General features: G+C 44.8%; 1 protein-coding gene across 2 annotated transcripts in view; it reads right to left on the reverse strand.

The window, feature by feature from the left end:
- Positions 1-13,310, reverse strand: part of Lrrc1 (leucine rich repeat containing 1) — a 113,772-nt gene that overhangs the window by 40,067 nt on the left and 60,395 nt on the right. For both annotated transcript variants that reach the window (XM_034509192.2, XM_076937919.1), the window contains exon 3: positions 2,855-2,933. In XM_034509192.2, coding sequence (XP_034365083.1) covers positions 2,855-2,933 — 79 coding nt within the window. The remainder of the gene's footprint in view (positions 1-2,854; positions 2,934-13,310) is intronic.

Here is a 13,310-nt window from a genome sequence, read left to right on the forward strand (position 1 = left end):
AGTTATACCCCAAAGCGCTTTAATATGTCTCAAACTCCACAAAATAGTAAAAATTCAATATAAAAATCATTACTTAACTTTTACAAAGGAATTCTAGTTTTAATATTCCTATAGTAACTTGTATTTTGGGGGAAAATCATGACTAAAGATGAAAGGGTCTCATCGCATCTACAATGAGATGCAAAACACACACACACACACACACACACACACACTACTAGCACTGACAGACCTCTGGCTTTAGCAATGAGCTCTTAACTGTTACACTTGTCTGTTCCATTGTTACATTTATTTGCATAAAGAATAAATCCTATACTAATGTTTGACATTTAATCTCGGTCCATTTCATAATTCAAACCAAAGCCAGGTATCCAAGAACAGGGTATCAACAGGAATGTTTTGTTAAGTTGTTAGGAATAGCTTTCTGAAGATTGTTACTTACAACTCAAAAGACAGAACTTATTTGGTCTATCCTGACTTCTACCAGAAGTATATATCCCTTTATGATCGCAAAAGCAGCTAAAATGTTCTTAAAGCAAGTAAAATGCCTTAGCCAACTGGTCGACCTTTCTGCCAGCTGCTAGCAGGAAGAGTGTGGAGTGTGTGAGTGTAGCATGGGGAGGGAGGCAGAGGCAGGGGATGAGGTTCCAATGCTCGCTCCGCATTAGCTGCACTGTCTAGAGGTCCATTCACCTAGCTGAGGATTGGTTTCCTCAGCCATAAACTAAGTGGGCCACGTAATTACCAAGTTACCTTCAGCGCAAGATAACATCTTCATTCTTTACCTTAGGACGCCTGCCAAACTGAAACGGCTTATCTCTAAGAATCCTGAACATCGGAGCCAGGATAAAAACAGGGATAAGCTGGGTGTGCTCTAGCTGAGACAGATAATTGTGGAGGCAACAGTTGACAGACTTTAGAAAGAGAAGAGCAGAAAGTCAGAAGGTGACTAAAGTGACTGAGTGGTTAGGCCTCAGCTCCAGGAGAGAGAACTGGGAGTTCACCAAGCCATGTAAGCTGCCGTAAAGCTTAGTTCGCTCAGCTCAGTGAACATTTACTGAGTCCTTCCTCCAAGAATTACAGTTGGGCTGAAGATACAGTAATAAAGGAGAGATAGATTCAAGTCACTGCCTCATTTCTGAGGGGGGCCTGTATCAGAGGGATGACGTCAGCGTAAATTTCAAGTACTATGAAGACACACGAACAGGGCTGTGAAGGACCAGAGAGGCAACTGGGAGTGAGGGGAAAGCTTTCTGAAGACCTGAAGGGCGGTGGAGGAGTCGGAACTGTCAGGAGCAGAGAGCTCAAAAATGAACGCAGGGCTTACTGCTCAGAGTCTGACCAAAGCTGGTGAGGACAGTCAGGGCAGACACTGTCCAAGCACAGAGTGCTGAGGAGGTCCTCAAAGCCATTGAGAGGGGAGCACTGAGTTTTGGGGACAGGACACTCAAGAGGTTTTGAGACAAGAAAGGATTGTGTGAAGAGTAGGAGGGACATACAGTTTAAAGACTGGAACGAGTTAAGAAAGGTAACAGGCTGTACAACAGAAAAGATTATAAACAATAAGAGTATCAGTCGCTGAAATTCAAAAGAGAGAAACCAGAAACACTGTAAAAATATATTTAATTCTTGGCAATGAGATATGGGTATAACAAAATTAAATAGGAAATTGTTCCATACTCAAGAGTCTCAATTTTGAAATGAAGGAGATAAATCCAGTTCAGTTTCAAAGAAGGGAACACCTATGTGCGGAGCCTTGAGAAATCCTGCAAATGCACTTGATGGTCCAGAGAAACCAGTAGAAGACACACCCAAGAGCTGCCTCTTCATTCTCTTATGGGCACCAATTTATTTATCCTGACAATACAGACACCTGAAGACAGGTGTCAGTGGACTCCCAACTCAACCAGGCCACGAGGAGTCTTGAAAATGCCCATCAGCCACACCTAGACAGTGTTCTGTGAAACACGAGGAAGGACAGACTGCATTAAGGAGGGAAATGGGGCCAGGTGGCCATACTCAGCAAGATAGGCCTAAGGAGCCCCACAACTACTGCAAAAGTAAGAACAGCGTGGCATTAAGAGCTTGTCTGTGAGTGTTTCTTTTTATAAAAAGTTGAGATTATAAACGTTTCATTACTGGACTATTAAAAGTAAGTTGAATAAGACTTTTCAGGTGGGGGATATGGAAAAGCACATGCCTAGTAATTATGCAGCCCTAAAGTCAATAAAGACAAGCAACCTCCTGGGTAAATGTGCTGGAGTCTCTCTGGTGTCAGTCTTATCCCGAAAGACGGAACAAATTGGGAATTTACTTTTATTTTATTTTTTACATTTCTCTCTCTCTCTCTCTCTCTCTCTCTCTCTCTCTCTCTCTCTCTCTCACACACACACACACACACACACACACACACACAGAGCATATATATGTGCCATGGTACATGTGTGGAGGTCAAAGGACAACCCACAGGAGTTGATTCTCTTCTATTACGTGGGCTCCAGGAACTGAATTCGCAGCACAGCCAGACTCGCTGCTAAGTGCCTTTACCTGCTGAGCCAATTCACCTGTCCCAAGGAGAATCGTGTAAGCTGCAATTCTTTATGCTGCTTCAGAAATGTACTCTCTAACTCCAGCATTGTACCATCCTTCTCAACAACGCCATCAGTACCACAGTGTACCTTCCTCCATTGCTTGCTTGCCTCCTGCTGTTTATTTATGAACATACATTTGGGAAATCAATCATTTGGCAGGGACAGCAACCCATCAGAAACCTCTTAGATGCACCACGTGGCTGCATACTGTGCTTGGCCGTCAAGCATGCGAGCCGTAATAGAATATGAGGTAGAAAGGTTACCTGGTGAGTGGGTTTCCGCTGAAGTCAGCTACCTGCAGCGCTTTACAGAAGGAGATGCTTTCTGGAATTTCGGGTATATCTGGAGGAGCAAACAAAGTCCAGAAGCCTTGTTAACATTTTGTTATTTTCAGGACAAAACCCAGACAGCATTACCTCATTCGAATATGGCCCCTGCTTGTTACAACTATGTTTCTACATTTCCTCAGAAAATACGTTCTTCAAGGAAGCACACTGAAAATACATAGGCTCAATGAGCAGAGGTTCTGGGTTTAACGTTTTCACTCAGAGTTGAAAAGGTGCCAACAGTTTATGTTGTCAGTTGATGTGTGAGTTAAAAGAAGGTCTAGTGTGAATGGGCTGGCGAGGTCTGATGATCCTTAGCTTCATGTGGATAAAGTGAAGCAAAGGCTCAGGGAGACTGGAAGGCTGGTGAGGATTTGCAGTGTAAAACCCAACCCTTCACGACAGGGGGTGCAGAGAAGACAGGCCTTTCTGCGATTGCAGTGGGAGTTTCTTGCACTCCTACTGCAAGAAACAGACCTGTGAGAGGGAAAGCGGCACATCTGAGGAGTCGCCATTGCTTCTGTCTCTATGCCCGACCTTACCGTAGGAGTCATGGCTGCCCAACTGGACAACTTAAATACACTGGGTCCAACTGGATCCCAGAGCAGCCGGGGTCAGGAGGCAGTGCTGAACTACCAAAGGCCAGGAGAGTGCACTTGTCCCAAAGGACAACATGAGCAAAGTAACATTCTTAAGGGTCTCACTCCTGTAGACCTTTGGCACTGGGTAATTAATCATGATGTTCCCAGAAGCGAGAGACGGAAAGCACCAGCTCCTGCTTCAGCTACATAAGCAGAAAAGTTGTAGAATAAACAAACGGCTGTCTTGAATCACGGCAACAGACATTCATGACACCTCAACAAATTTCCAAACTTCAGCTAGTTTATAGACCCAGGACCCCGTGAGTGGAGGGGAGGCCATGTTTGCTTGAGGAATGACCCCACTGCAATAGTGGAAAGCCTTACTACTCTTTACTCCTATCCTTCCTTTTAAAAGACTATAGAAGGCCTTTTATATGGGGGAGGGGATCAATCTTTCAGGGCCTATTATACACTAGCTCATAACTGACACTGATTTGAGAGCCAACCCCCCACCCCCTCCACCTCAAGCATGGAGACCCTCCAACTAAGGTAGGACCCCACAGAGGCAGGTAAGAGGATGATTCCAACTTAATTATGTTGTGACCCCAACTGCAGCTGTTGTAACCGACGCTACACTGAAGTCCTTATTTGAGCACCTACTTATCTTGCAAGTGCTTTTTATCAATACCCCTCCTCAAGGACCATGAGAAGCCGTTTCTTTACTCTTCTTCCTCAAGGGTATTGTTAGTTCTCCAACTCTGTGCCCTAACTTAGTTCACAGAGATTCTCATCACTTGTCTTTTCCACATGGTATCACAACAGCCTAATTATACTGATGACATTATGCTGTGGTGGCCAAGTGAGTAAGAAGGCAGCAACTACTCTGAACCTGTTGGTAAAGCATATGTGCATCCAAGGATAGGCAATAAATCCAATCGAAATGTAAGGACCTTCTGCCTCAGTGACAGTTCCAGTGGTGCTGGTTATACAGACACCCCTTCTAAGGAGAAAGATAAATTGTTGTTCCTGACCCTTTTACCACCAAGAAAGAATCACACGGCGTTGTCTAGGCCTCCTTGCATTCCGGAAGCAGCACATTCCTCATTTTGTGTGTTACTTTGGCCCATATACCAAGGACTTGGAAACGTGCTAGCTTTAAGTGTGGCCCAGGACAGAAAGCAACTTTTCAACAGGTCCCTGCTGCTGTGCAGGCTCTTCTGCTTCTTGGGCTCTATGATCCAGAAGACCCACAGTAACTGAAGTGTCAGTGGGAGACAGAGGTGGTACTGGGCACCTTTGGTGGTCCCCCACAGTGAATCTCTGCAGGCACTACCTAGAAGTGGACAGCTGCAGCATTACAACTCTTGTCTGGGACAACTCTGAAAAAAAGTAATGAAGAGAAGTCTTCATAATGGAAAAAACTTTGGGGAGTGCGTATAATTGTCCACCGTGCTTGGACGAAGCGACCCTGAGATGTGCAGATGAACAGACATCTTTGAGCTGTGGCCATGTGGCTAAATGGCAGGAACCCAGAAAGGTACAGGGTTAGAAAACTGGTGAGTAGCCGGGCAGTGGTGGCGCGCGCCTTTAATCCTAGCACTTGGGAGGCAGAGGCAGGTGGATTTCTGAGTTCAAGGCCAGCCTGGTCTACAGAGTGAGTTCCAGGACAGCCAGGGCTACACAGAGAAACCCTGTCTCGAAAAAAAACCAAAAAAGAAAAGAAAAGAAAAGAAAAGAAAAGAAAAGAAAAGAAAAGAAAAGAAAGAAAACTGGTGAGTAGAAAATTGGTGAGAAAGGCAGCTGAGAAAGAAACACGCAGACAGATCTCTGTAAAAGATATTTGTATCACCTGTAAATTTTGAACTGAGAGCTAGCTTCTGCAAAGGAGAACGATAAGTAGAATAAGGAGAATAATAAGTAGGTAGGATGTCCACTCTATGGATGTCAATAAGCCTCTTTCCTTGACTATCCCTGTCACCGCCCAATGTCCACATGGACAAAATGGCTATGGTGGCAGAGATGGAAGCTATGCATGGGTTAAATAATGTATACCTCCACTCACAAAGGTGGACCAAATATATCAGCTGCAGAGGTCGATACTCAGCCCCCACTGAGCACCACTCCTGGGGTGATGAGCCAGGTTATCTGGTAGTGGGCTTAACTGGAAGGATAGTGTGGACTTGCCTTCCTGCACGTAGTTCTGTCAAAATTACCATCCCTTAATTTACTCAATGCCTTACCACAGTCATGGTATTCCATGCAGCATTGATTCTGACCAAGGACTCACTTCACAGCCAAAGACATGAGGCTTATGTATCCTGAAGCAGTTAGCTTGACAAAATGGTGAAATGGCCTTTGAAAGACACAGTTACAATGCCACAGGTAGCAATAGCCTGGAGGTCTAGGGTTCTCCAGAAGGCTACACCAGCATCCATTATGTAGTACTGTTTCTCCTCTAGCCAGGATTTAGGGCTCCTGGACTTAAGGAGTAGCAGTGGGGATAGTACCACTCATCCACCATCATTTTTGGTGACCCACTAAGAAAACTATTCCTTGACCTCAGGTTCCATTGGCCAAACGGTTTGATTCTAGAGGGGGTAATGTTCCTGCTGGAGGCACAGCTATTCCAGCTAACTGGAAACTAAGGCTGTTCCCCTGGCCACTTTCAGTTCTGATGCCTTTGAGGCTAGAAATGAGTTAGTGTTAGAAAGGATGATTATCCAGGCCATCAGGAAGAAACTGGACTGTTTTTCTTTCCTCACAATACAGAAAGGTATATCTGGAATGGGAGAGATCCGTGATGGCATCTCTTGGTGGTATGATATCCTATGATTAAGGTCAGTGAGCAACTACAATTCAAACCAGGCAGGGATGAAAAATGGTCCATATCCTACAGAAATGGAGGTATGAGTCACCCCTCCAGATAAAGACCCAAGCAAAACCTGCTGAGTTGCTTGCGGAGAATGAAGGAAAAACAGAATGAGTATTAGAAGGAGGTAGCTATAAATAGCAGTTAAGGCCGTATGACCAGTTACAGAAATGAGCACTGTAATTGCCATGAGGGTTCTCTCCTATTTTGCTAATAACGGTGTTTTAGTTGCATGTGGGATAGTTGTATGATGTTAGGTAGAATCATGGCCATTTCTGTTTTCACTTAGAAAGTAAACATGACATGAGGAGATAAAATTAGGCATCAAGCTGACAAGCAGTGAACTTCTGGTGGCTAATCTTGATTATTAACTTCATTGGGTCTAGGATTAACTAAGAAACACACCTCTGGATAGGTCAGAAAAGGTAGTACCTGTCGGATTAAATAATGACAGCTAACCTTCCCCAGAGTGAGTGGTGTCTTCTGGCAGCAGCCCAGCCATGAATTGGCCTGAGGGAAAGCAGTGCTTCTTTTGCCTCCTAATCCATCTACCCTGTTGTTGCCACTCCTGCCGTCCTTCCCTACATCAGAACCCAGCTTCGTCTGCCTTCTGACATGGACCAAAGCCTTGTGGACAGAACAAGCACCAGGTTCTCAGCCTCTCCAGTGCACATCCGACCACTGCTGTACTATCCAACTCAAATAATGTAAGCCAATCTAACAAACCCCCTTGGTAATAAATGCTCCTTCTGCTAGCTCTGTTCCCTGTAAAGAGCCTTGACAGATACAAAATACCAAATTGGCGGGGGGGGGGGGGGGGTCTCCTTCAGTTATTAACCTGAAAGGGGATTAAGATTCAGAATATTTAAAGAAACAAAAAAAAATCAAAACATTAAACATCAAAACAACAAACAGTCCAACTAAGAAATGGGGGGAAAAAGCTGAACAGAGGGTTTCAAATGAAGTTCAAACTTCCAGTAAATGCAAAGGTTAGTTAACATGCTTAGCCATTAGAGAAAAAAGTACATGAAAATGATTCTTATCCCATCTTATCCCAACAAGAAAAGGTAAGATTACTGGTGAAAATGGGGTGGAGGCTCCTTTACACGGCTGACAGGGATGTGATAGGCCCAGTCTCTATAAAACCAGTAAAGTGGTTCCTCCAAACACTAAATATAGAACTACCATAGTACCCAGCTATCTAGTGCTTGAGTACATACCCAAAGGAATGAAAGTCAGTAGACAGTGGAGATATCCTTCTGTATTTACTATAGGACTCCTCATAACAGCCAACTTACATAGCCTAGATGCCTAGATGCACAAATGGGTGAAGAAAATGCAGCCTATATTCACGCTGCAGATCTATTCTGCCATAAAAGACAACATTATGCCATCCGTAAGGAAATGAGTGGAACTTATGATCACGTAAGCAAATTAAGGCAGTATAACAAAAAACGAGCGCCACAGGTGGTCCTTCTTCCATGGGCTCTGTGTGAAAATAACATGGCAGACACAGGGTGCCGACTAAACATGGCAGCACAGGCCCACAGCCACAGCACTTGGGGGGCTGCAGCTGGGAGATTGTAAGATCCAGGATATCTGGGAGACATAATGAAATCCTAGCTCAGAATATTAATAAAAAAGAGGTGAGGGGGAGGAGTGTGAAGTGGCGTGGACGATTAAGGATGTGGAAGAGGGGAAAAAGAACAGAAAATCAAAGGTGGATACGACCAGAGCAGATGCATTATGTACATGCATGCACATGGAAGGAACCCATGACTCTGCCCGATTAATAGCTTCTAATTTAAAAGCAGGCAGAGGAAATAAAAAGACATGAATCTGTCACAGGATCAGCACTGCTGTTTCTGGAACCTAGACAGCTGTAGGACATAGGCTTGCCTTAGCCTGAAAAGTGCTCTGCAGCCGGGCCAGACCACAACAGTCCCTTCCTGCCACTATTTTGGGTCTGTTGGGTCTGTATAATGTTGGGGAAAAGACATGCCTTATAACTACCTGATGTTCTATCAATGAAAATAATTAGGGGGAAAAGATACATAGTTCAGGAACCAGACTTCCATTCTATCTGGGTGTCAGAAAACCCATTGAGGCCTGAAAAGATGGTCAGCACAGATCACACGAATTCCAAAAATTCTGCTCAGTAACAGTTTGGAATTCAGGGATCCCAGGATAACGGCCACAGCGGAGCAAGTCCAGACGAAAGCAACCTACACTAGCTCTGGTTAGAAGAAGGCATTCCTGCTCCAGGTTAAACTTCAGGAATATCTAAAGCAGGAGAAGGGATGCAAAGCCAATCCTGGCTTCTTTCCACTGCATGCACATGCCAATCCTGGCCTTTAGACATCTCTGCTCTAGACTAACAGTGTCAGACGAGCATGGGGTGAGTGTGACGTAGAGGCTGAGCACTCAGATGCTCTCAAACAGAGTCACTGAAAGCTCGGGCTCCCCTGACCTCATGCTATGGCTTTGTTAGGACAGCATGAGCCAAGTAACTGTTTGGTGACATCCGGTCAGTGGTCCTTAGCAAAGCTCAAGAGTAGGAGAGAAGCCACTGGCAGCTCACGAATGTGAGGTAAGGAAGGGGTGACTTGAGGACAGCACAGACTGCCAGTGGAGGGTCTGGAGACAGAACTGGAAAGCTCCCTTGACACTGGCTCAGCCTAACCATCCACTATTAATTTGCGGCACACAGTTTCCGTCTATGGCAAGCAGTTCCATCTCTGCCTTACAGTTAACAAACACACTGAAGAAGAGTGAGGTCATTAGCAGGAATATAAGAGTTTTACTGTTGCTCTAATGATTTGAGAAGCAATAATGACTAAACCCAGAATCAGCATGTATGTCCTTACAAAGGTTAGAGACATTTAGTATTATATTCTTAGTAAATTAATACTCAGCGTTAGGATTTCCAGCAACTCATTAAATTACATAACCCAAAACTTTTACTTGCCGATACTATAAAAGACAAAAAAAAAAAAAAAAAAATTAATCTTACTTTTTATAGTTCATATTAGACATGTCTATTTACAGCCAAGAATAAAAATAACAAAATCTCTCTGAGGCATTTTGCAAGTATCAGATTTTTGTTATTTTTATTCCTCTTTTCTCCAAAATGTTAAGATAACCTTTAATTCAGATCCATTGCAAGTTATCATCATCTCTGAGTCTGAACTGCTTTTGACAAGTGGGTTTTAGCTATCTTGAAAGGAACACACCAAATCTGCAGTTTACCAGCAGGACAGTTTCTGTGGCCTGTGTAAGGACACTCACATCAGTGCTGAGTTCTGTCACAGAGCAGGCGGACCACCATTCCGGCACTGTTTGCTGGAGGCTATTCACACAGACAGAGCCTTCACAACAGATACAACACTTCAGACCTGATTTCAAAGGACAAACCCTGCCCTTCAGGGCATCTACTTTTAACAAACAGGCAGAGATTCTTCTATTCCACCCCACACCAAAGGCAACGTGTAAGCTTACTTTATATGAGATAAAGGAGTCGTCGAACCCCAAAATTATCAAGGTGAAGCATCTCCTGATGTTCAAGGCACCCATCCACCACTATTTTTGTGATGTCAAGGAATGAAGACAAGTTAAGCTATGTGACCTTTTCCTTCTAAGCATGGGTTTTAGTTCTGGTTTCAGAACTTGGAGCCCTTCCTTTTGTGGAAGACTATGGACAGCCTGCTTTGTCTGTCATGACACATTACAGTTGAGTGGAGAAGTTAATTGCTCACTGGCACTTATTCTGTGTAACGAATAGTGAGATAGAGAGTAGTAGACCTGTTTAGAGACTCAGAAACACCAAACAAATGGTCCAAGACCACTCCACTGACATCTGGAAAGGCAGAGCTTTGGGTCAATCGCTCGTCAAGAAAGACACAAAGGTCCCATTGAAGATCTACAGAGCCACGTTTGAGGCCCTCCAGACACACTGCAGGGATTACAGATGACAGAGGAGTGTATACAGACAAAATACTGTCAGGTTGTCGCCTTACACAGAAATGGGGGTGGGTGAGGAGTGTGGGGGACAGAGGAAGCAAGAGTGAGTGAGTCTCCAGTTTTAAAGATGCAACACAGATGCCTGGAGGGCCACTGGGTAGAAAAAAAAAGGAACTGAGGAATAGGCAGCGGTCATGAGCAAAAAGCATCACCCAGAGCTCCACACAGCAACAAAAGAGGGAAGAAGCGGGGAGCTGTAAGCTAATGTTTATTAACTGTTGTCTTTAAAAGTGATATGAGGGGAAGCTAAATCGCAAAGGCTGAGGAGCCAGATGAGGAGAGGAAAGGGAAGAATGTAAAACAACAGCCAGACTCCAGTCTCCAAAATGGTACACATTAGGTGACCAAATGAGAAAAACGGGAGAATATGGTAAGAGTTTCTCATCGTGATGCCGAATGAATGAATGAATTACAGGGGACTACCGTTTAATTTGTAATGATATCCAGGCCTGGTGGACTACAGTCTGTCTTTTATTAAATTATCCCAAGCACTTTTCTTAGCAACATAAGAGATGATAATCCTATGCTGAATACCAATAAGAGCAGCAGCGACAAGCAGCCGCACTGTCGTCTGTGTAGCACGCATCCCACACAGACATAGCCTGAGTGTAATTCTGGACACTGAGTCAGTCAGTGTTTTACCTAAAGTTGGTTACATGAAGTAAGGGGTAGAGCTTTCCACATATGGAGGAGTCACACTGGCACTAGCGGTTTCCAATGTCACATTTCCCATTAGAGACGGCAGCTCACACATGGACACTTTTGTCATTGTCTTTATCAAGAGCAGATGCAGGAATGGCTTTGGAGAAGGCAAGCTCACCTGCTCCAGAGGTCTGCACAGCTTATGGAGCTGAGCTTCGGGCTTTCGTCTATCCGTAAACAGTGCAATTCTCTAAAGCCAGCACAGCAGTATCTTTAAGTACATCTTTAAGGTCCCCTCATAGCTCAGGCAATATCTAGCTAAGTATCTTGACTTCCATAGCAGTTCGCTGCTCCACAGTGCACCTAAACCTTCAGATTCCAAAAGCTTCCTTGAGTTCTACATGCAGTACTGTCCAGTTCCCAGGACAGTGCGCTGAGCTTTCGGCTGGGGGAGGCAGGGAGTTCCCGGCTGCTGCTCCATTCTGCTCTCCCCCTATGGTCTGCTTTCCACCTCTGCTTCCTATTGTTCCTTGGTCCCCTCAAAAACCCAGAGGATGGAAAGAAACTGGTGAGATGACCTCTCTGAACAGTCTGCCATGGCAGGCTCCCACCGTTGTCACTTTCCCACCAAGCCCCTCACTCATACAGGATCCCCCAGAGTCATCCCCCATCCTGGCGTGCAGCCACCCATCTCTAAGGCGATATATGTATGTCAGTAGCAAGGGAACAGGAGGCTTCAGTGGTAATTCTAATCTAAGCTTGTTTCTCCAGTCTTTCCAATAACAGATATGTAAGTACATCTTTGTAGCCTACAGAAATAAAACTGTGTTTAAGAAAAATTACACAGTTACACTGAATCCCCATGTCTGAGAACATGGAATAGACCAAGCCTTCAATAAGCCTGGCAACTGGAAAGAGAAAAAAAAAGAGGTTTTATTTGAGAAAGGTACCAAGGTGTTGAGGCCTGAGCTGCCCCACACTTGGGGGCCAAAATGTCGAGAACTGCTCTACTCCACGTTTGGGATCCAAAATGTTGCGGCCCAAGCTGCCCCACGTTTGGGGGCCCAAATGTCTCGGACCATTCTATCAATGTTGGGACCCGCACTGCTAAAATCTTGTGGGCTAAGTTGTTAGAGCCACACTGCCCCAAGCAGCTCCGGTCCACGGGTCGGGGTTCAGCAAGAGAGAGAGTGAGGACGGACGCAAGGAATGGAGACCAGAATGTGATTCAGTCCCGTTTATTCTTCAGTCTCTCTTCTTCTCTCCAAGTCCCAAGTCCTAAGTTCCTAGTCCCTAGTGCTTCCAAGTTCCAAGTTACTTCTTCTAAATGCTAAGTGCCTAATGTCTAATTCCAAGTTCGTCCTCCAAGTGCCAAGTGCCTAATACCTAATAACTAACTCCAAGTTGTTCTCTCTGAAGTGTCTGATAATCTGTTGCCTGATTCTCTGTTACTCCAAATTGTTCTGAACTCTCCTGTCTGCCTCTTGCCTTTTATATGTCTCACTTCTAAGCCACGCCTCTAAGTCATGCTTTTAATCATGCCCTTAAGTCTTGTCTCTAAATCTGATCTCTAAGTCACACCTTTAAGTCTTACACACCCAAGGGAAAGTCCTGGGTATCTAAAGCAAGATGTTATCAGAGTGTGCTCAGCTGTTGTAGGCTATTGTAATCAAGTCTCTTTTCAGGGTATATGGCTCAAGATGGCTGCAAGGATGATAGCCGCCTTCTGTTGGCTCCCCACACCAAGGTTCAGAGGAAAGTCAATTCAGTGTGTTTAGATTTTTTTTTTCTTTAATTGAAAAATCTAAGTAGCAGAGAGAAACCCTTTCTCAGAAGGCAACAGGAATGCAGTCACATAGCAAGGGCAGAGGACATGGCCGAGGAAACTTCAGAGCCTACCTATGTGACAGAAGAGGAACATGAGAGCACATGGCCTTGAGGAGCAGAAGGGAGCTGTATACAAGAAGTCTCTCAGTGGAGAGGGGCCTGCTGGGATGAGAGCCCACAGGCCACAGAGAAGCAGAATGATAAGATCCCAGGATCTGAAGGAAATAAGCTGCCACAACATGAGCCACTTCTGGGCAGAAAGTGAGCACTCTGTCGCCTTGGTAATGTAAGTGGAGGCAGGGAGGGAGAGAAGGCCGTGATGGCCCAGAATGGGCATCCTATTATGCAAAAACCATGAATTAAGCCTAGGCCAGCAACAGGATTCAAACTCTACCAGGACCACAACAACCAGCAGTAAAGAGAACAAGCCTGTGCAGGAGATGCTGAAAGGCTG

This window comes from Arvicanthis niloticus, chromosome 7, assembly GCF_011762505.2.
Source record: "Arvicanthis niloticus isolate mArvNil1 chromosome 7, mArvNil1.pat.X, whole genome shotgun sequence".
Taxonomy (NCBI): domain Eukaryota; kingdom Metazoa; phylum Chordata; class Mammalia; order Rodentia; family Muridae; genus Arvicanthis; species Arvicanthis niloticus.